The 23,880-nt window shown below is 35.4% G+C and overlaps 1 protein-coding gene across 1 annotated transcript; it reads left to right on the forward strand.

The window, feature by feature from the left end:
• The first annotated feature begins 1,233 nt into the window (after window positions 1–1,233).
• LOC114104681 (afamin-like) lies at window positions 1,234–22,702 on the forward strand. The gene is made up of 14 exons (XM_071614008.1): window positions 1,234–1,321; window positions 3,349–3,397; window positions 3,689–3,821; window positions 4,527–4,738; window positions 5,744–5,876; window positions 6,475–6,572; window positions 7,045–7,174; window positions 12,927–13,141; window positions 16,094–16,226; window positions 18,450–18,547; window positions 19,467–19,599; window positions 20,431–20,651; window positions 21,436–21,568; window positions 22,682–22,702. The coding sequence occupies exons 1-14, from the start codon at window positions 1,234–1,236 to the stop codon at window positions 22,700–22,702; spliced, it is 1,797 nt and encodes a 598-aa protein (XP_071470109.1).
• Window positions 22,703–23,880: the final 1,178 nt, after the last annotated feature.

The following is a 23,880-nucleotide window of genomic DNA, read 5'->3' on the forward strand; positions in this document are numbered from 1 at the left end:
TAAATTGCAATGTTTAATAATAGGGACTTCAATTTTCCACGTTCAGCAAAATTACACTTTAGACCTAATAGACATATACACAACATTCCATTCAAGAGCAACATAATGAAAATTTTATCAAAAGTCTTCATAGCTGAAATCTACCAAACATTTAAAGAACTAATGTCAATCATTCTCAAACTCTTCACAAAAACTCAAAGAAGAGGGAACACTTCCAAAGTTATTTTTATGAAACTTGTATTACCCTGACACCAAAGCCTGACAAGGACATTACAAGAAAAGAAAATTGTAGTCCAATATTTCTGATAACCAATAGTGCAAAAAATTCTTTAAAAAATCCTCAGCAAATTCAATTGAACAGCACATTAATAGGATAATTCACTACAATCAAATGGGTTTTATTCTTGGGGTGAAAAAATGATCAAACATAAGCAAATCAATAACTATGATATACCACATATGGAATAATGGACAAAACCTGTATGGTCATCTCAATGAAAAAAAATTGACAAAATTCAACCTTCATTCATGATGAAAACTTTCAGTAAATTAGGTACAGAAAGGAATGTCCCTCAACATAATAAAGGCTATGTATCAAAAGCCAGAGCTAAGAGCCCATATTAAAAAATATTTCCATATATAGAATCATGTCTTTGGAATAGATTTCTGGAATCTGGGTGATTGGTACAAATGACATGGGTATTTTTAAGACTATCACGTCTCATTATAAGCTTATTTTCCAAGAGCTTTGAATATATGAGCACTTATTTTGCTATATATTTCCAGAATTAGATATTTTCATAGTTTCCTTTGTTCTAATTCTATGAGATAAACAAAATTTAATATTTTAAAGTTTAACTTTCTTTGATTAACAGTGGAATTTAAGTTACAGTTGTTTTTATTTTGGTGAATTTTCTATTCTAGTTCTTTCTCCTTTAATATTTTCAGTATTTCAAGGTTTTTTTCCCTTTAGTTGTCTAATTGATTAAGTATGTGCATACTTAGCTTGTGGACCCCTTTTCTAACATGATGGATTTTTCCAGGAAAATACAGAGGCATTTTTCCCTAGTTAATAGTTAGCAAGAAATTCTGCTGTGTGACTAAAAATCAAATATGCAGTATTTCATAAATAGATTAAATAGGTTACTTTTTAACTAATTGTGTGAAAGAATAATATAAAATGGCTTTCTCAGCCACAAGACTTTCTTTTGTGAAGGTGATTTCTTTAGAAAAATGAAGCAATTAAAATTTTCAGGTTTTATTTTTTTCTTATTGTTCTTGACTGAATCCCTAAGCCTGCTTACAGAGACTCAGGATGTAGGTAAGAAATGTACTAAATATCAGCAAGGAATGACAAAATTAGGGTAGTTACTCCTTTGTAACATTTAAAAATTTTTTTCTTTACTTGTTTTTTTCCTCCCTCTCCCTAGTTTATATTTATGAATCAGTTATCTCAAAGCTACCTTCTTCAAAATTTGTATTTTGTTGATTATATGACACATCTGTAGGCATAGACAGTTTTCACACTCTGGCAACCTATGGCAAGATTGATGGTGTTGCTTATAGATACAATTTGAATTTCAAAATATTAATATTTCTTGCAAATGTATAGAGTTAATGGTAAAATTAGAAGAACAGATATGAGTTAAGATTTGGGGGGAAAATTTTGTGTCACCTAACATATCTCCTAAGAGATGGTGAACAACTTTAGAGAATGTAAGACCTTGCTCCCTCTTCAACTCTACATTTTGTCCTTTGCCCCCAAAACTGCTCTAGGAAGTGCAACCTGGAGAAAAGGGCAACTTTTCTATTTCTTATGTCCAAAGAGGGAAAACTTCATTTGAGGAGGGTTTTGTAAACCATCTGTCCTGGAGGTTGCATCTTTTTGTAACTTGCCCTAACATTCCCTAAGTGTCCCAGTGGTCTTCAAATTGTGAATTATGTTTTATCCAAATCGACAACTTCTAAAGAGCCTGCTAGTGAGACTAGTCACAGGGCTTGATGAAAATGATCATTTTTCAGTTCTCTCTCTCCTTTCGCCTTGTAACAACCTGTTTCAAAATCCTGTGGATTCTTGTGTAATATCTTTCCTGTCTCTGTTTTCCATTTCTCCTACCCAAATAAAGGTCCTGCTGATTTCTCACTAGGACAATTGCAAAAATCTCCTAATGGCCTTCTTCTTCTGTCCACACATTTGACCAATAGTTCTTATCAGTTTCTGTTTACTAGGTACTGTGGAAGTCCCTGTACATAAGATTTATCATTACCTGATTGGTATTTCTTAGTGGATACCAATGATCATATTACTATCTTGTGTAAACATATTTAATGGCTTCCAATTGAGGGCCCAACTACTCAATTTTACATGCAAAAATCCCATAATCTGAATCCAGGCCCTTTCCATCTTATAGAGGTCTTATTACCTTTTTTTATGATGTACCTTCTCATCAAAATGATTTGGTTTTCCTCAAATATATCTTAATATTTATCATCTTTGTTTTTTAATCACATCACTTTCTCCATATTGAAAGACAGGGTTCCTTATTTTCATGTTAGTTGATTCTTTTGCATTTTTCTCATACTCAATCCATATGCCTCTCCTATAAATCCTTTTCTGGTTCCTCACCCAGGGATCACAAAGCATCCCTGTGAAATATATAACCAGATTGTAAATGGGATAATCGTCATAGGCACACGCTTATTCCACTATGAGGGGGCTTAAGAACCCCACATCCAGGGGACTTATCCTTCTTGGTCATTGTCGATGGCTTCATAGTGTCCAGCTTGATAAAACATAAGGACTCCATAAACATAGTCTATGTGTAAAAAATAAACGTCTTCTGGTACACATATTACCATTGGGAGAGAATCTGTGATTTGAGGTGAGTCTGGAGATCACTTAAATATCTATGTCTGACTAGTACTATAAACTATGCTGACCATCAACATGCTGAGGCCTCTCTTATGAACTCCTTTTCTGGAATTATATCACTTAATAGTTAATCTTCACATCACTTCTCTAGTCATAAATGACAGATATTTGGCATGGATATGGTGTTAGTATTTAACATTTGTTTTGGGAGAGCCATCAAAGGAAAATCTGAATTCCTATCAGTTTGAGATTAATTCAATCAGTTCAATTTAGTAAATGTTTCCTGAGCACATAATCAGCTGGGATTAAGATCTCCTATTTGGCTCATTTGACTCTTATCTTTTTCTTTAAATGTCAAGGAAATTTCTATCATAATGTTTTATACTTTGTATGCTGAAGTGTCATATAATAGGTATTGACTAGGAAAATATTAAAATACCAGAATATTTAATAACCTAAATATCTTTACTTTTCAGACAGCTTTGGTATTACCCAGAAGTTTATAGAAGAGAACACTGGATCTATGTGAGTTGTGCTAGATTCTTTCTGATGATTATAGTTTTATAATCTTATCTGATTCATTCCAGAAAAGTTAATGCTTCTCAAAGATAATATATTCAAGTTGAAACCATATAAAAAAGTAAATACAACAATAATTATAAAATTCAGGCCAGGCAATTAAATTATTAGGAAAATTAAAATTTATAGCCTATGTACTTAATCTCATGAAGCTATTGAACAAGTGAACATTTCTCTGAGTTTTTGTTAGTGGGAATTCTGCAGATGATCATTGATTCTCCATGTGGACTGTTGCAGCACCATCATTGCCTTCGCTCAGTATGTTCAAGAAGCAACCTTTGATGAAATGGAAATTCTGGTGAAAGACATCATAGAATACAGGGATAAATGTTTGGCTCACAAGACACTTCCAGAGTGTGCAGAAATAGCTGTAAGTCAATCCCTTGCAATTCTTATATACACAAGATTATTTGCCAACACTGAGAAAGTATCTGGATTGACATATGAGAAGAAACATGCCCTGTGTGCATCATTTTTATTTCACCTAGTTTCAGTATTTAGGAAAAGTAATGTTCATCAGGTGAGATGCACTTTGTTTTGCTATATAAAGGAGAACTTGCTTATGCACTTGCAGTATGTAGGCATGTGTCTTATATGTGCAGTGTGCCACATATATACAGGCAGCAGAGGAGCATGAACATGCATGTGGAAGTGCAGAGGTATTCTTCTTAGCTGCTTCTCTCAATATGAACTTGCAGCCACACCGCCATTTGGGGCCTCCTCCAGAGTTACCATCTGCATCTCTAGAAACTACTGAACACCATTTCCATCCTTTGCTGATACACTGATTTTGTTACCTTGGGAGACCAGGAGAAAGGCCATGATGCAAGGGAAACATAGGTAGCAAAGAAAGAGTAACAGCTTAAGGGGGCTTGTGGTGAGATAAAGACAGCTTCCCAACTCACAGGATGGTTGTCAAAGATGTGGGTGAAGATGCTCTTCTGGCAATAGCGGGCAAATTGCAATCCTTTTCCCATAAGATAGCACCGATCATTTGTTCTGCCCATTATTTCTTTCAGAAGATAGAACAGCTTTACCATGACTAAAAATTGTCCTTTTGTTCTCTGTTGTCCAGATTAATGTGTTACAGGGAAGGATATGTGCTATAGAGGGGTTGCCTCAGAAGTATAATTTTTCACACTGCTGCAGTAAAATGGGCTTTGAAAGAAGACTCTGTTTCTTGTATAACAAGAAAGCTGATGTAGGATTTCTCCCTCCTTTCCCTACTCTGGATCCTGAAGAGAAATGCCAGGCTTATAAAATTAACACAGAATCTTTTCTAAATCGGTAAGTTTGATTTTTGGTAGATGAATGATTTAATCAAAGCTTTATTCTTAGGCTATATCCAATATTCACTCAAAATAACATGACTGGGTTTATTGATTGATTGATTGATTCTACCAATGTGTATTGTGTGGCAGGTTTTCTATCTATCAATATAAAAATGTGGGCCCACCTTTAAGTCCTTTACATTAGTACTGTGTATCTTCTGATGAGAAAAACCCTAGAACAGAGATATGTGCTATCAAACTGCTAGGAAACCAGTGAGGAAATGAAATATTTTTCCCAAGGTGAAGTTTCAGCTCTTACCTTGGGAAGACATTAAATTATTGGGTGTTTAGCTAAAACCTGTTTTAATAGTTCAGTAATTGCAGAGGCACAGGTTTTTCTGTAAAGCTAGTATGCTTTGAAACCTGTCATAAGTTTATTTGAGTATAAGCAAAAGTTATCCTTGAATCTCAGATGGGGTGAGTGTAAGTAGCTGTTCTTTGAATCTGTAAGGGAAATCTGATACCTGCCAGGCATTAAGGGGAGGGAAAGGGATTATTCATAGATGAGTGTGTAGGATTTGAACTGCAATTATCAACCTTAATTTGGTGTTAGGGATGTCAGGGATGAGGACTGGATAATGTTGGACTCTTACTGGGGACTGGATAATGATGCCTGGGATAAAATTTGGCTATAATGGAAATCTTTCTTTTAAGTTCATTTTTTAAAACTTGCTTTTCTTGTCCTCTTATCTTCTTCTTTCCCTTTCATCTTCTCTCCCTTCCCTTCTGTGATCTACCATTCCTTTTCCTTCTCCCCTTCTTTCCTTCCCCTTGCCTCTCTTTTCTTTCTTCCACTCACTTCTTCCTTTCTTCTTTTCTTCCTTCCACCCTCCCTCCTTTCCTTCCTTAGTGCTGGGGATGCAACTCAGGGCCTTGCCCATGTGAGGCAAGTGCTCTACTACTGAGCTATACCCCCACCCCTTCTTCTCTGCCTTAAGAAATATTTTGAACTTTTTCATAGCTACATGCATGAAGTTGCCAGAAGGAACCCCTTTGCCTTTGGCCCTACACTTTTAACTGTTGCTGCTCGCTTTGAGGAAGTGGCAAAAACATGCTGTGAAGAACAACAGAAAGCCAGCTGCTTTCAAGCAAAGGTGGGTATTGCATTTTTTCATTAAAGAATAAGGAATATTCCCATTCCAAGGCTCTGGACACTTAAAATTATAATTGTTTTTTAGAAAAAGAGTTATTTACCATATTCCCATATACCAAGATAGTCTCATGGTACACTCACTGATTTAAACTCATTCTCTTTACCCAAGACCCTTGTCAGACAGCCACAAATTTCCAGGTTCTGTGTGCTGGCTTTGTTTTCTTTTCAAGTTGAAGGAAAACACTAGTGAGTGAATATCAGGGTGAAGGGAACTGTTTATCTTCTATTCTGGACAAATCCTCTTTGACACTTCCTCTTTGGCATTGGAGCCATCGCAGTAAAGATGGCCAAGTTCACAGCATACTACCCAACCAGGTGAGCACCACGCATCCTAGTGAGTTCAGCCATCAGAGACACCAGCCTAACCTTCAGAGTGTACCACAAATGCATATTTCTTTCCATATGCAAATGTGCCAAAACAAAAATTCCATAGATTTTCTTCTCTGAACAAACTCTCTAATGATGGAGATGTAGTTTAAAAATAAGAGAATAGGGAGATTCTGATTTTGTTTTCAACAGAATTTCCTCTTTTCCTTCAGGCAGCACCTATCACACAATATTTAAAAGCAATGTCTTCCTATCAAAAAACTGTCTGTGGGGCCTTTTTGAAATTTGGACCCAAAGTCTTAAACTCTATGTAAGTTCCATACCACTTGTCTTGTCTTACTTGCATTTTCTTGCCTGTATCCCATTTTGGTTAAATAATTGATCCTTTTCACTTGTATTCTTCCTAGTTCCACAGAGGTAGGTGAGCATGGATGGCTCAGAACCAGGTCATTAAAACAAGATGAGATAAAACTTGGGAGGAAGGGAGATGCTAAAGAGGCGCCCTTACACAGTGTGTCCTACTGTGATTATGGAAGGAAATATCTCTCTCAGGTCTTTTGTTTGCTTGGATCAAGCAGTGTGCAGGGCAGAAAACGTTAGCCTAGGATTTTTTTATAGTGATTCTACCAATCGCGCAAAATACCATCAACTGCTAGATAAGGACGCCTGGGCAAACAGTGGTACCAATGGCTTTGGTGCTGTTTATGTTGTATTAACAAAGAACTCACTATTGTTTTATGGTTGTTCAAATTATTTCAGTGGTTTATCAATTCTCTTTCCAGAAATGTTGCTGTATTCAGTCAAAAATTCCCCAAGATTGAATTTAAGGATCTTACTTCCCTCCTAGAAGATGTTTCTTCCATGTATGATGGATGCTGTGAAGGGGATGTTTTGCAGTGCATTCGTTACCAGGTAAGTATTCTCCAAAAGTAAGTAAAAATGTGATTTGTGACACTCATGAAATTGTACATATTTCTTAGATAGAGTGTGATATTTCAATAGACATATAAATGCATACTGATTAAATTTGAATGTAGCATTTTCATCTCCTTATCATTTCTTTATGTTTAGATGTCTTCAAGCTCTTCTAGATTTTCATAAAATATATATAAATTATTATGAACCATAGTTACCTTAATGAACTGTAGAACACCAGAACTTGTTCTTCTTGTCTAATTATATTTTGGTAGCTATTCTCCAACCTCCTCTTCCTTGTGCCGCTCCAGTCTCTAGTAATTGCTATTCTACCCCCATCTACTTTGAGATAAAATTTTTAAGCTACCACACTTGAAAGAAAGCACATGATATTTGTTTTTTTTTTTTTGTACCTGGATTATTTCTTTCAGTTAACATAATATTCTCCCGATTAATCCATTTTGCCATCAATATTTTATGGCTGAATAATATACCATTGGGTATACAGACCACTTCGTAAAAATCTATTCAATTGTCAATGGACACTTTGGTTGGTTCTACACCCTGGCTTTTGTTAAAAGTGTTGCAGTAAATGCAGGCGTGCAGGTATCTCTTTGATAAGCTGATTTCATTTATTTTGGATACAGATCCAGAAGGGCAATAGGTGGATCATATATCTATTGGTAGTTTTTGAGGAATTGCCAAAGTGTTCTCTATAATAACTACTAATTTATGTTTTCATCAGAAGTGTATGAGTTCCCTTTTCTCTACATTCTCACCAGCATTTGTTATTTTTTGGCTTTTTTTGATCATATCCATTTTGACTGCACTAAGGTGACATCTCATTGTGGTTTTGATCTAAATTTCCCTGACAGTGATGTTAATCCCTTTTTCTTATATTCTGGTCATTTGTATTTCTTCTGATGAGGCATGTCTATTCAGATCATCTGCCTATTTTTAAACTGGGTTATCTGTTTTTCCTGTTATTTAATTTTTTAGTTCATTCTATATTCAGAATGCCAACCCTTTCTCAGATGAATAGTTTGTAAATATCTTCTTACATCCTCAGGTTGTCTCCTTTGCCATGCAGAAGTTTCTTAGTTTTATGAAATTCCATTTCTCTAATTTTGTTTTGGGGTCCTTATCAAAAAAATCACCGTCTGTACAGATGTTTTAGAATTGTTTTCCCCCAGGAATTTCATAGTTTCAGGTCTTAGATTTAGGTCTTTGATCCATTTTTTTGAGTTGATTTTTAAATGGTTAAAGATAGGAGTCAAGTTTAATTTTTTTTAATTGAAGAGGATGCCCCCCCCCCCCGCCTTTTTCAATATGTTTCTGGTATCTTTGCAGAGACTCAGTTGGCTGTAGATGTGTGAATTTATTTCTGGGCTTTCTCTTCTCTTCTATTCTATTGGTTGGTATCTCAGTTTTTATACCAGTACAACGCTGATTTGGTTTACTATAGCTCTGTAGTACATTTTGAAGTTAGGTATTGTGATGACTCTATATATCTGTCTGTCTCTAACTGCCTTCCTTCCTTCTTTCTTTCCTTCTTCCTTCTTTTCTTCCTTCCTTGTAATTGACAAGTAAAAATGTGTGCATTTATGGTATAGGATACATTTTGATATATGTATACATTGTTTAATGTAAATAAAGCTATTAGCATATGCATCTTCTTATACACTTATCTTTTCTGAGGTAAAAACACTTTAAATATACTTCTTAGCAAATTTCAAATGTTTAATATATTTTAATAACAATAGTCACCATGATATATAATAGATCTCTTGAACTTACTCTTCCTGTTGAACTGAAATTTTGTGTCCTTTGAGCAACATCTCTCCAACATCTGCCCCTCACCATCTGGTAACCATTAAAGTGGTTTTATAAGAGAATGTATTGGCAAACATATTGTTGGCATGTTTTAAATTGTCCATGAAATCAAAGGTAACACAATTTCATGAAAAATATACTGATTTCTGCTTCAGGGAAATTAGGCTTTGTCATAGTGAATTTAGTTTAATTGTTTTAGACTCTAGTGAAGATAGTATTTTAATTAAATAACATGAATTTCAGGATATTGAGAAATGTCCCTTTTGTTTTAAGCTAATGGAGAGCAGACTTTCCCAAGAATTTTTTAAATTCCCAACAGTATTGCAGTTAAAGGAATCTCACTAGTGTTTATTTTTTTGTGGTGTTTTGCTGCTTATGGATTTGTGGGATTTATAATGTTAAGTCTCAAGTACTAAATTAGGACATAATTAAAAATTTCTGTGAAGCTTAGAACTAAAACTAAGATATTATATTGGATTTCAAATGAGCCTCTCTTTAATGTCTTTATAGAGAAATAAAAGGAATTCAATTGCTTTTAATTGAAAATAGAAGTAGATTCTCAGAGAATAATGATGCTGTTCCTGGGACACTGATGGCCTCAGCTGAGATCTGAATGTGGGGAGTGGTGCCCTAGTTCTCTGTGGTTTATTAGGAATATGGTGCCAGACCCCATTCCACTTTTTGCCTCAACCCCAAATTTCATCCATTCCTTACCCTCAATGTTCACCAAAAGATTCCAGGCAATGAGAATAATTTGAGCAGAGGCAGGGAGACCTGAAACAGCCCGTGAGCCTGGATCAGAGTAAGAAGAATGTACAGCATTATTCTGGAGAATCTGGAGAGGATCAGGGGCCAGATTAGATTTTTTTTTCTTTCTTTTGTGGTGGATATTAACTACACAGCACAGTGGGTTTCATTGTTGTATATTCCAACATGAGTCTGATTTGATCAGTTTCATTCCCCATTGCCTTCTCTTAGCCTCCCCTATCCCTTTCCTCTACACCAGTAGTCTCTTTTCTACATTCATGATGACTTTCTTGGTTTTTTCCTTCCTTTAGCTTCCACATATGAGATAATACATGTATTACTTGTCTTTCTAAATCCGATTTATTTCACCTAACATAATAATCATCAGTTCCATTCGTTTTCCTGCAAATGACATAAATTTATTTGTGTTCTCTTTGTGGCCGAATAATACTTTATTGTGTATATATACCATATATTTTTTTATTCCAGTCATCTGTTGATGGGTATCTGGGCTAATTCTACAAATTGGCTATTGTGAACTGTGTCACAGTAAACATGAGTATGAAGGCATTTGTAAAATGTGCTGACTTTAATTCTTTCAGGTGAATACCCAGGAGTGGGAAAGCTCCATCATATGATAGTTCTATTTTTAGTTTTTTGAGGAACCTTGTACTGATTTTCATGGTGGCTGTCCTAATTTACATTAGAATGTAAGTGTTTCCTACACATCATTGACAGAATTTACTCCTTTTTATACTCTTGATGATAGCCAATCTGATTGGGATGATTTGGAATCTCAGTGTAACTGTGATTTGCATTTAAAATTATTGGCCATTCATACATTTTGGAGAAATTTGTTCAGTTCATTTGTCTGTTTATTGAGTGGGTTTTATTTTGCTTTTAGTGTTAAGGTTTTTGGACTTCTTTATATATTCCGAATATGAATCCTGTCAGAACAGTAGCAGGCAAAGGTTTTTCCCATTCTATAGGCTCTCTCTTCACTCTGTCAATTGTTTCCTTTGCGGTGGAGAAGTTTGTAATTTGATGACATCCTGTTTATCAATTCTTGCTGATATTTCCTGAGTTATAGGACCCCTGTTTATGAAATTATTGCCTGTTCTTATATCTTGAAGTGTTTCCGTGTTTTGTTCTAGTGATTTTCAAAGTTTCAGATCTTATACTTAGGTCTTAGATCCATTTTGAATAGACATTACTACAGGATGAGATCTACATATGGATATTCAATTTTCCCAGCACCATTTGTTAAAGGGGCTTCTCCAACTTTATGTTTTGGTATTTTTGTCCAGAATCAAATGTCTATAGCTGCATGGGTTTAATTGCAACTTTATTCTACCCTATTGCTCTAGATGTTTATTTTTATGGCAATATCATGCTGCTTTTGTCACTATAGCTCTGTAGCATATTTTGAAATTGGGCGTTGTGATGTCTTGGGTATTGCTCTTTTTGCTTATGAGTTCTTTGGATATTCTGGGTCTTTTGTTTTTTCATATGAATTTTAGGATTATTTCTTTAGTTCTGTGTGGAAGGTTATTTGTATTTTGAGGCAGATTGCATTGAATCTGAAGATTGCCTTTAGTCCACTTTAACAATGTTAATTTTGTGTATTCATGAATATAGGAGGTCTTTCCATTTTCTAGCCTCTTCTTTAATTTTTTTTCTGGTGTTCTGCAATTGTTATTATAGCGGTATTTCACTTCCTTGGTTAGGTTTACTCCTAGGTATGTATGTATATATGCATGTATTTTAGTTACTGTGAATTGTTTTCCTGATTTCTTTCTCAGTAGATTCATTGTTGATATATAGAAAAGCATTATATTGTACACATTTTCATTTGTACAATAATTTTGTATCCTGCTACTTTGCTAAATTTGTTTATCAGATCTAAAAGTCTTCTAGTAGGGTCTTTAGGATCTTCTAAGTGTAGGATCATGTCAGCAGCAAATAGGGATACTTTATTTCTTCCTTTTTCTACCCCTTTAATTTCTTTCTCTTACCTAATTGCTCCAGCTAAAATTTCAAGTTTGGTATTGGTGAGGAGTAGGAAGTGATTGCAGAAGAAACACTTTCAGTGTTCCCTCATTCAGTATGATGCTGGCTTTGGGTTTGTCATATATAGTTGAGGTGAGATGTTCCTGTCCCTAGTTTCTTCAGGGATTTTATCATGAAAGTGTGTTGAATTTTATCGAAGTTTTTTTCTGCATCTACAGAGAGAATCATTTGAATTTTGTCCTCCATTCTATTTATGTGTTTTATTACATTTGTTAACTTGCATGTGTCAAATCATCATTGCATCCATGGAATGAAATCAAACTGATCATGTGTCAATGTGTTAATGTGTTTCTGAATTCAGTCTGCAAATATTTATTGAGGATTTTTATATTTGAGTTCACCAGAGATTATCCAACTAATGTGCAAATAAAATAACCTCACCCTTTCCCTAACTTCCAAACTTTATGTAGAGGTCAGAATTGGGATGAAGAATATGGATAAAAGACAAGAGTAAGGTTTACTATTTTGTACATTATTTGATAATTTGAATGATTGATTATTTCAAATTTATAGTATCCATAGAAAGTGATACTATGAGTAAGATAGCTTTTCAAATTTGAGAAGTTTTAATTCTGATAATTGCTATAGTTGTTTATTTGCTTACTATTCTTTCATCCATTTAATCAAATATTTATTGAATTTTCTTATGTGCTTTGCCAAAGAGTCTTAAGCCACAAGAGAAGACCAAGACAATAGTCATTACATTGACATGTCTTTGATGGCCACCATTAAAAGCACATGACACTTTCATGGAAAAGTGTCAATACTTAGAATATAAAATGCTAACATATCACAGGAGTAGGGGTAAAGTATTAAAAGGTAAATACTTAACAATAAATGTTAACACACACACAGAGGCACTTTTCATAATTATATTACTTTAAATCCTGAGGAGAATAAAATTTGTGTTAATGTGAAACTTCCCATGTATTAAGTGAATAGAAAATTAAATGAACTCCAGCTATAAAATTAGCTTATAAAGCAATACTAGATATTATGTTCATGATTGATTTTCTATGCAGCCATTCCTTTATGAAGCAAAACCCAGCCCTGAAGAAGTTTTGAAAATAAAGTCATTTCTCATTCTTATTTGTTACAGAGCCAGGTTATGAGCCATATTTGTTCAAAACAAGAATCCATCTCCAGCAAAATCAAAGAGTGCTGTGAAGAGAAAATGCCAGAGCGTGAAGCATGCATAATTAACTCAAGTAAAGATGGTAGACCACAGGATTTATCTCTAAGAGAAGCAAAATTTACTGACAATGAAAATGTGTGTCAAGAAAGAGACACTGACCCAGGCAACTTTTTTGCTGAGTAATATAACTGTCTACTAAAATTCATAAGGCAAACAGAAGAAAACCCTATAAGATTTGTTCTATGTAGGCTAATCTGTGTGAAAGGACAAGAAAATTTATAATTCACTGGATATCATGCAATTTTTTTTTTAAAAGTCACAGCTATAACTATAGCGTTTTCACATAGTTAGTTGTATTATTGGAACGGTGGCTAACATATATGGAGTACTTGATATGTGCCAGGCAATACACTAAATATTTTATACAGAGTGTCCTTTTTAATTCTCACCACAATCACATAAAATAAGTAGTTTCACCCAATTTTTCAGATGAGCTTAAGAAAGAAGTTAAGGGACTTAAGATTCACAGCCATAAATGGCAGAGTGAGGATTTGACCCCAAGAGGTCTGGCCTAAGAAGTTAACTGCCATGCCCTGCCACCCCACAGCTGTTAAGGGGAAGGTTAGCTTGGGCTAAATCTGAGTTCTGGTTGAGTCACTAGGATAGGTTAAATGTCGTGCTTTAATTTTTATCATATAGAAAGTTCATGAAAGAATATTCATTTAAAGTCATTGGTAATGAAATATCACCCAAAGATTTTACTGGGTTTCTGCCTCTAGGATGGCTTCATCCCAGGAAGTATGAAATGGGAAGAGGCAATCGTGTAACTGAATAAGTGCGAAAAATGTCCTTTTCGTTCTGATAACACTATGTGCTAGGTAATGTGGGGATAGAGGAAGAAGTACCAATTGTATCTAGGGACTCTGGAGAGGCTCAGTAGGGAAGTGGTACTTGAAGAAATTTTGGCAATCTAGACAGAGAGGGTAGAGCATGGATTGAAATAAAACCTGCTTGGTGTATACACGACTCTGCAGGGAATCTGCAGTGAGAAATCAAGTAGTGTAAGACGGGTCAGATCATGCAGGCATTCTAAGTAATAGGAAGCCCTGGAGGGCTTTTAATGAAGAATCAGAAAAGGCAAAAATCATTTTTATTTTTTATAAACTGTACCTGGTTAACATGACTGGGATAGGTGATTTTCCCATTCAATGGGATGGGAGGTATGAGTGAAGAAATAGGTTTTGTTGGAAAGAAAACACACTTGAGATCTGAGTAGATTGACTGGAGTTGTCTGTGGAGTAATTGAGACTGTCCAGAGATGACTTTACCTGTGAACCTGGAGCTCTGGAATGAAGTCTCCAAATGAAGTTACAGAATGTAATAATGGCTAATGTTCATTGAATGCTTACTAAATTTTAAGGGCTAATCATCTATCTACCAAATAGATTTTCCAAACAACTCTCTGAGTTTAGTGCTCTTTTGTTACCAACATTTTACAAGTGATGAAACAGGCACAGACAGGTTAGATAACTTGTCATTCAGCTTATATGTGACAGAGCCAGAATTTCAATGCAAAGAGTTTGGCTACAAACTCTTGCTCTTATTATCATGGTGTTGTTTTGCTTCTCATGACTTATGGGAAGTAAATCAAAATAAAAAGAACAAGAGCTATAAGTTATACCTGACGGGTGCTCAATAAATAGGAACAATTATCCTTATTATTGGCATCATTGTTGGCATTCTTGTCACACTTAGTCCAGGGCTTACATCAGGTCTTAAAGGGCCCAATTCTCTGAAGGTTAAGCACCAGTCCAGTAGGGGTGGGAATGTATTCCACACATGGGACCAAGAGGGCAGATGGGAATCTGGAGAGAACCACTTGGTCATGAAAAACTTTTTTGAGATATTGTTCTCACAAAGCATGGAAGATTTCAAGCTTATTTTGCACGAATAGGTGAGATTCTTTTAAGAAGAATATTGTAAATAGCATAGCTGAGAAGATAGCTCTCTTGAGGAAGAGTTGACTTTTTATTAAAAAAAAAAAAAAAACGAAGTAGGCATCTCATGGGATCTGTGGGTCAAATTTTGAAGCTTCCATTAATATAGGTTAAGAATCCCTTAAGTGAAATGCTTGGGACCAGAGGTGTTTTAAATTGTGATTTCTTATTTTTTTTTAATTTTGTAATACTTTATATACTTATTGAGGTACCTCGGGGTGAGACCCAAGGATAAACATTAAGTTTTATGTTTCATATACATCTTATACATATAACCTGAAGAAATTTTATACAAGGTTTTTGGTGCACATGCATTTTGACTACGACCTATCAGATAGGTCAGGTGTGGAATTTTCCACTGGTAGCTTCATGTTGGAGCTCAAAAAGTTCTGGAGCATTTTGGATTTCAGATTTTCAGATTAAGGATGCTCAACCTGTAGCAAACCAGTCTGGGACTTAGTTCTTCAGCTATAAAATAGTATCTGCCTTGAGAACTAAGTGAAATAAAGTAAGAATACAAAGTCCTCAAAGTGTATCTTTATCTCCTATGTCCAAAACTTGATCCAGGGCATAGTACCTACCAAGACTCAGTGAGTGTTAGCCTCATTCCTCTCCCTTCCCACCTTCTCCCCAGGTCTCATCCACTTGTATTCTGGGAGCCTCCTCAGAGGCTATGGAAACCACTTCCAGTGATTTAGAGCCAAATGGGTGATTTATCCTATAATTTGTCAAATAACAGGTGGGAGTAACAGGAGAAGCTGCTCTTTATCTCTCACGAAGGCTGCCCTTCCTGAAAAGAAAGCCACCCTGCCTCCATCCCAAATTTGGAAGGCTGAATGTATTTTCCGACAGAATTCCTCTCAGTGTGTATTTGCTAACGTGCTGGTTGCACCATGTAAATTTCTGATACTTTATGAGCTGCATTATGTAATAATTAACTCTAAGAAACTAATAATTCTATCCACTCGAGTTAAAAAAAACTCTAAAACATAACATGGAAGAGAATTAACCAAACCAGAGGAGGAGCTTAGCATTTGAAAGCAGATTCAGTATTAGACCTGAGTAGCCTAAAAGAAAGTGGGGCTGGATGTTTTTCTCTAAGTTCTAATATATAAAATATTTTACATATCTCAGATTTCTTTATGAATACTCAAGGAGACACCCAGAGCTGTCTACACCAGAGCTTCTAAGAATTGCAAGAGTATATGAGGATCTCCTGGCAGATTGTTGCAATAAAGAAAACCCTCCAGACTGTTACCGTCAGGCGGTAGGTTCCATTGTCACAGGTTCAGAAAAATCTAAAATAAATAAAATGCTTAAAAATCCACATTGAAGTTTTACTTCAGTTTAGGACTGTAAAATGTGATTGACTGACCTGAATCTATTTTAGATTCAATGTGGATAATCATTGGCAAAAACTACATCATCAATTTGGTTAATATGTTTTGGAGTACTAGTTCAGTCGTAATCCAAAAAACTCCATTTTATCATTTTCTATTTCCACTTTTATTTCTGTGCTCTATTTTATGGATTCCTATTGGATTTTGGTATGATTTTAAAACTAATAGATTGTTATAGATGACTAGAAAAGTAGTAAAGATTACAAAGAAAAAGTAAAAAAAAAAGAGACTTTCTGATTCTTTCACCAAGAAATAGCTATAATTAACATTTACTTTCATCTTTTCTGCTTTTCTGTACATATAGGTGTGTGTGTGTGTGCGCGCATGCGTGTATGTGCCTGTATAAAAACAAGATTGGAATAATTCCTTTATAGGAAACATTTGGACATGCAATTTATTTGGCGTCATAGAAATGTTTGCTATAGATAGTGCTATATTATTTTCCTATTAGGTCACAAAGTCAGTGACTTAAAATGACAGAAATCTCTGTTTCAGGAGGCCAGGAGTCTGAAATGAATCTTACAGGGCTAAAATAAAGCAGTTGAAAGGACCATGTTCCCTCTGAGGCTCTACGGAGAATCTGATCCTTGACTGTCCCAATTTCAAAACAAACTTCAAAATATATATCATTTTAAATAATGGTTTCATATCATAGTGATTTAACTAATTTAACTGCTTTCCTATTTGTGTAGGCATTGTAGATGTTTAGTTAGGTGTTTTTTTTTTTCATTTTATAAGTGACATAAGTATCTCATTTTATTAATTTTTATGAGTTTTGTTAGGATAGATTGTCAGAGGGGAAATTATTGGGTCTAAATATATGGACTATCAAAAAAAAATTGAATACAAAATGCCAAGTTACTGTCTAGAAATGCTTTGCCAGCTTATAGTCCCAAAGCAATGCTTGAGTATGCTCATTTCAATTTCATATTTACCAAAATTGCACATGGAAATTAGCTTCTTAGTCTTATGCATAAAAAATAGGGCTAGGAATGTAGCTCAGTGGTAGAGCGCCTGCCTAAAATGTGCTAGGTTGTAAGTTTGATCCCCATCAAAAAATAAAAAAATTGAGAGAGATTTATATGTAAAAAATAATGGTTGTATTTTAAGCAAACATTTACTTGATTTTTAAAATTTCATTAGACTTTTCCCATATGATTTTAGCTACTACATTTATAAATTTCCTGTGAACAATTTGTTCATGTTTTGTTAATTAGATTGTTTTTCATATTAACTCTAATGGAATCCTTATATATTATAGAAATGTAAGTATCTCACATTCTAAAATTTCTCATTCCTTTTATATGTGCTACTTTTGGTTTTTAAAACTTTTTTCTTTTACATGCAATAAATGTTAGTTTACTGGTTCAAATTTGACAATGAAGTAAGAAGACTGAGTTTTTTAATTCCTGCCCTGTCACTTTCCCTAACAAGGTAGTCTCTCCTGATTCTTAACCAGTCATGGTGCTAGAAAAGTCTCTTTTTAAAGGGAAAAATATTTGTCCCATGGCATTCATATGCTGATATGTAGTTCTTTCTGGTAGTCATTTGGAAGGTGTCTAATTTTATGCCATGCAAGAGAGTCCATAAAATATTTGAAGAAGACTGTTGGAGGCCCCTAGGCTCCAAATCCAAATGATGAAAAAAAGATAAAGATAAACATCATTTAAAATGTTCTGCAGTAATACTTATTTGTTGGTTCATTCCAAGAAAGTCAAATTAATTTTACAAGACCAGTTTCATTTACTTAAAAATGCAGATAACAATTACTCTGGCCATTTGAATTGATAATGTAATATAGTCATTGTCAACATAAAATCTGAATTGTACTTTGAAACTCTTGAAGATCCAAAAAGCGTATAACATGATGAAAATTTTGGACTTTCAAAATTTAGCAAAAAATAAATCTATAATTGAAAAATTCAAATTCTTAACACGTGTAAAAAGTGCTCTCAATTTAGTGAGTAACATATAATAAGGAGAATCTCAAAATGTTCTGTAAATAGGGAAGCTATTGGACAAGTTGACATAGAGCTTGTGTTTGAATCTTAGATAAAATGTTTGTAACTGTGACTGTTCTTAATTTCCAGGAAGACAAATTCAATGAGACAACTGAGAGAAGCCTCAGGATGGTCCAACAAGAATGTGAACAGTTGCAGAATTTGGGGAAGGATGGCTTGAAATACCAGTAGGTTGCTTATACTCAGAGTTAAAAAATAAAAGTCAGTCTTAGTTACGGCAATTCACAAACTCTGGGAAAGAATAAAAACACAAAAGTCAATTGTCACATTAAAGCATCTATCAGAAATGAGGTTAGAAATGGAAAAAGATACAAGATTCTGGACAATTGGTTCTCTGATATTTTATTTTATGTTTGAAGTTGGCTTTCCCACTCCCCAAACAGGGTCTCTGGATTTTGCCTTGTTTGGGAGTGGGATGGAGCACACTAAAGGTCATTACCATGTCCTGAGAAAGAGATGCTTTGCCTAGGATATAAGCTTATCTTAACTGAGCTTATAGAAATAACTCTGGATTTGTTTAACACTGTAATATTTATTTTTTCAGTGCATTCATGAGTAATATGCAGTTAATTCTGATTTTCTTAGTTATCATGGAGTGCAGTTTTTGTTGATAGCGAACATCTTCAAAACAAAACATGTTTAAAAAATATGACTTCCCTATTTCTGCCATCTTGCAGTTAGCTGAGAATTGAAACCCAGTGGATTAAAGATCTTATTTTCCTTCATCTCAGTGCCAACACATGTCTATCAGTTTCTCCCATTAATACTTACTGACTACACAAAGGATTTCAAGCAGGATTCTCACTTATAAGCCAAGGTATTTGTTGCCATGGAGCTCCACAGTGGATACAAGACAGGCAGATCTAAGAGCTTCTGAGATAACCATGAAATGAGAAAGGGAGCAAAAATGCAGAGATATAGGAGGCAAGGTTGAGGAAGATGGAGAGTGAGGAGACATTTCTCTACCATTTTCTGAGAGCAGGGAGCACATTGTACTTAATTTCGACTTACCTTGAAGGGTCTGGGTCTCAATGGCTCTTCCAGGGATAATGGGAACTTGTTTTTGTTCAATGAATGTTCTTTCAGCTCCCTTATCGAGCTCACAAAGATAGCCCCCCAGCTCTCCACTGAAGAACTGATCTCTCTTGGCAAGGAAATGGTGACAGCTTTGACTACCTGCTGTACACTAAGCGAGGAGTTTGCCTGTGTTGATAATTTGGTGAGCATGGCCCATACATCTGAAATTGATTCTCGTGCATGTATGAGTTTATTGGGATGAACCCAACTACGGAGTACAATCATAAAGCTCCAATAAAAAATAAATAAATAAAACAAAATTTTTTTTTAAAAAGTAAGAAAAAATATTCCTACTTACCAATTGGTAGTGGTTTATCTACTTTCTTCTGTTCCTTGTTTTCAACATTGTTGAGCAAGTAATATCAAGTCCTCCTTTTGGCTTACCATGTGAAGACCCTAAGAAGCAAAAGAGAATGTCTTAAATATTTTTCAAGGATTCTCTAAATTATTTTGCTATTTCTTATTTATCTGAGAAGTAATTTGTTATAGTAAATGATCTAGGAATCACAGTATTATTTTAAAATGATGCAGGAAACATTATAATTTTAAGTACTGATATAAATTATCCCTTTTGCTCTAAGAGGAAGAGTTCTGAAAGAGATCTGCTACTTCCAGCCCAACCTTTTTAGGCCTGGGAAGGAATGTACCCAGCAAGGGAACATAAACAAGGAACACAATGTTTGCTAACCACTTTCTGCTGGCTGACTGAAGTTCTCAGCTTACAATTAAAAGTTTGTTACCAAGAAATTAATCTGTATGCATCCTAACTGATGTCCTTTGAATTTTTGTCATAATGTCACTTAGGACCCCAGGCTTCACTTTTGTTTGGATATAAGATAGTGTTTTGAGATCCTGTGTCTTCTGAGTGAAGTTCACAGTGATCATGGAGCTTATAACTATTCATCTAATCATATTTTTCAAAACTCCATCAGTATTTGAAGTCATATTTGAGTTCCAATTCTCATCCGTGCAGGCAGATTTAGTTCTTGGAGAATTATGTGGAATAAATACAAATCGAACCATCAACCCTGCTGTGGACCACTGTTGTAAAGCAAACTTTGCCTTCAGAAGGCTCTGCTTCAAAGAATTGAAAGGTGATGAAATGTATGAGCCACCCAGCTCTCAAGGTTTCTTTACCTCTTGTGTGGACTGGTGTCAGGCTCAGAATGAGGAGCTTCAAAGAAAGAAAGACAGGTATGAACATGCTCTTCTATGCATCTTTTTTTTTTTTTTTTTCAGCCTGGGGATACACCATGCAACTTGGAGAAGGTTTATTGTAATGGATTATGTTCTTTTGGTATTCCTTCCACTAAACCGTCTACTCTCTCCTATTCAGAAAAACACCAGTGCATATTTACTGCCATTTTTTATAATCCGGTTTTGTCTTTCCTCTGCTAGACACTTGGAGTGCTTAGCAGACTGTTTGGCAATGTGAGCTGGGGCAATTAGCAAAACGCCCATGGACAGGTTCACAGTGAACTGTGTTTTCTTAAGAGAATGGCATGAATATTTGTCTTGAGTATTTTACTTAATGATTGAAAAAAGGAGGGGCCCTAAAGGAATTTTATTTTCATTCTTCAAGGTGACACTTTAAATGCCAAGAAATAAGACCCGTTTTTAAATTTATTTACACAATATCTGTATCAAACATAGTGGAAATGACTTTGCTACTGAGGAAGGGAGATTAGAGTTATTTTGGAGATAAATTTTCTAGAAAAATCATGCATAGTAATTTATTTTGTAGTTCTGTCCATATTTTATACTATTTTGCTTGTAGCTCCATAACCCTCCAAAGAATCCATACTGTACTTTTAATGGGAAAGTTTAAAAGCCCTTTTCAAAAATGGAATATTTTAGCTCTTTATATTTATTCAAGTTGAGATGCCCAAGGTCTGTATTTCTCTAACAAGCATTTTGGAAAAGAAGAGTGTCAAGAAAAAATTGTGAATTAATTCTGTTTGATTTCTTTGGGCCATAGATTTCTTGTCAATTTGGTGAAGCTCAAGCCTGGACTCACTTATGAGGAGCTGCAGTCTTTGTTTACGAGTTTCACTAATATGGCAGAGAAATGCTGCAAAATGCAGGAGCCAGAAGCCTGTTTTCTTGAAGAGGTAGTATATTTCCTTCCCACTGAGATGCAACTGGTGTCTCTGGTCAAATAAAATTTAAAAAGTGTGACTCTGTGTCCACTATGCAATGTCTCTGAATCCTGTGTTTGTCAGCACAGGTGGCGTCTAGCTCACCTGCAGACACCTCTCTGATTCAGGTGTTGGGTACTGTCTCCTCCATGAGCACCTGATGGAAGAATAGCTGTCAGGAAAACTAGGGTTCTAATCCCTGCAGCTTTGGTCATATCATTCAAAGTGAATTTCAGGTCACCATATGTAAATGGATGGGTGATAACTGTCCTTGAGTTATACCATTGGTCCTTACCCTCCTATTTGAAATCACTCACCATCTTAATACAACAGAGTCAAGGGGACCTACAAAGGAAATCCTTATCCACTTCAAAGGGAGGAGAGCAGAAAGGGTATGAGAAAGCAAAGCCTTGCAGAAGTGACTGGCTCACCTTTCTGGGCCTTCTGACATCCCTCAGTTTTGAGCACATAAGGGAGTGAAAGGGGAGCGAGTGCTGGTGGGGGTGTCCCCTGCTTCCTCTCACTTTAGTGACTGTGGTGTCTCAGCAACTACTGTGGTATGAACCTTGGTTACCCATGAATGTGAGCTGTAGGCGATGGCACCCTGGAAGGGCCTGTTCATTGTGCTCAAAACCTCCTTTCTTCTTATCTCTTCCCCCATAACACCCATTCCATTTCAAAACTCAGAGTTCATATACAGGAACACACCACATGCATTTTTCATTCTGGTTGAGATCCATCTACTGAGTACATTTTTGGTATAAATTATCAGATTTTTAAAAATATATGATTAATTTAACTAAGAGGATATTGATTGGTATCTAGCATTTCCATGAATATGTATATTAGGTCCAAGTAAAGAAAATAATGAATGTATTAGAAGTTCATGAAAGACCTTGAGTGTCTGTTCTCAAGTTGTCCTCTGTCTTCTTATATAATGTAGAAGTGATTTAAATTTCTATCTTAAATTTTAAGATAACATGCTTTTCTAAATTTAGATATTAGGATCTTAACCTTTTCTTCATTTAGATATTAGTATCTTAACCTTTTCTTCCTATATGTTTTTATTTCTGTTTTCCATTGCAGGGTCCCAAAATTGGCAACTAAAGTCAGGCTGCCTGAGAAACATGAAGTTAAAAGCACCAGAGGTAATCCCTTCTGTCTCAATCAAAGGTCAGAGGTACTTGCAGCTAATTCATTCTCCCTGGCTTTACCCCATCTTGCTTCAATGTCTACTTGGGGTTCATTCTACAGGGCCCGGAGTTCATAATCCCAAGATGGATCTTGCAATATTTCTCCGGTGTCACTCACTCTTTTGCGGGTAGTAACGCTACATCTGTGCCAGCACTTTTCAAAATAGCTGAACAGCAACCACTCCCCTGCCTTTCTGCTAATGCATTCAGTTGTCTGCATGATTGAATCTTTGAATGTTGATAAAAGGGGGAGACAAATCCTTGAGGGTTGGCCTGGACACATAAGCCTTGATAAACCCTCTTCCAAGAATCCTTTTTGAGAGTCTCAATATGATATGTTGAATTGAGATATAATTGACATGCAAACCAAGAGTCTTGTAGCATTTACATGAACAAAAAGAAATATATTTGTGATTTCTAGAATATATATAAATGATGTTTTTCTTATGCAGTTTATGTAAGACTCATAATACAAACTTTTGGAACAAAATGTTGCATAGATACAGCAGTATTATAAAAATCTCAAGAAAGAGAGACCTGAATCCCAACGAAGGTGGGTCTGCAACCACTAGAGGCAACACATGACTACCACTAACTGTTTTATTGAATACATGACTTTCTATCACCAAGTTTATAACATTTTGTATTCTTTTGATGTTTAAAACGCTATCTTTTCTTTTCAGCAAAGATCACCTTATGGGCTTCCTATCTGTCCTGTGACAAATTCCCTTTTCTGAGAAGAATAAAGTAAAAGGATTCTTCTGTAACCTTTACTTGAAATCATGTCATTGTGGCAAGCAATAAAACAAAATTGTGAAGTTGTTTCTCAGACTGATGTCATCTATCAGTGTGACCCCAAATCAAGCAATCATGATTCATTTATTCTATCAACACTGTTTGCACACTGGCCTCACGTGTCCTATTCCCTGGAAGTCAGAACTCTGTAGAAGCTCTGGGTGGGCAGAGTGCTCGAGGATTCCTCCTTGCCAGGGCTGGAAGGAAATGACCCTTGAGGGCTTGCACCTTTTACTGCTGCAGCTGCTGCTTCTACTCACAGCCAGCATTTATTCAATCTTTTCAATTATCAAACAT

The sequence above is a fragment of the Marmota flaviventris genome, chromosome 7 (assembly GCF_047511675.1).
Source record: "Marmota flaviventris isolate mMarFla1 chromosome 7, mMarFla1.hap1, whole genome shotgun sequence".
Classification (NCBI taxonomy): domain Eukaryota; kingdom Metazoa; phylum Chordata; class Mammalia; order Rodentia; family Sciuridae; genus Marmota; species Marmota flaviventris.

What these genes read in the sequence shown, in the direction of transcription:
- LOC114104681 (XM_071614008.1), top strand. Translation starts at nt 1,234, where the DNA reads ATGAAGCAATTAAAATTTTCAGGTTTTATTTTTTTCTTATTGTTCTTG. An exon ending in GAAGAGAACACTGGATCTAT is followed by an intron (nt 3,398 to 3,688) that starts GTGAGTTGTGCT and finishes GGACTGTTGCAG; the next exon opens with CACCATCATTGCCTTCGCTC. An exon ending in CAGAGTGTGCAGAAATAGCT is followed by an intron (nt 3,822 to 4,526) that starts GTAAGTCAATCC and finishes TCTGTTGTCCAG; the next exon opens with ATTAATGTGTTACAGGGAAG.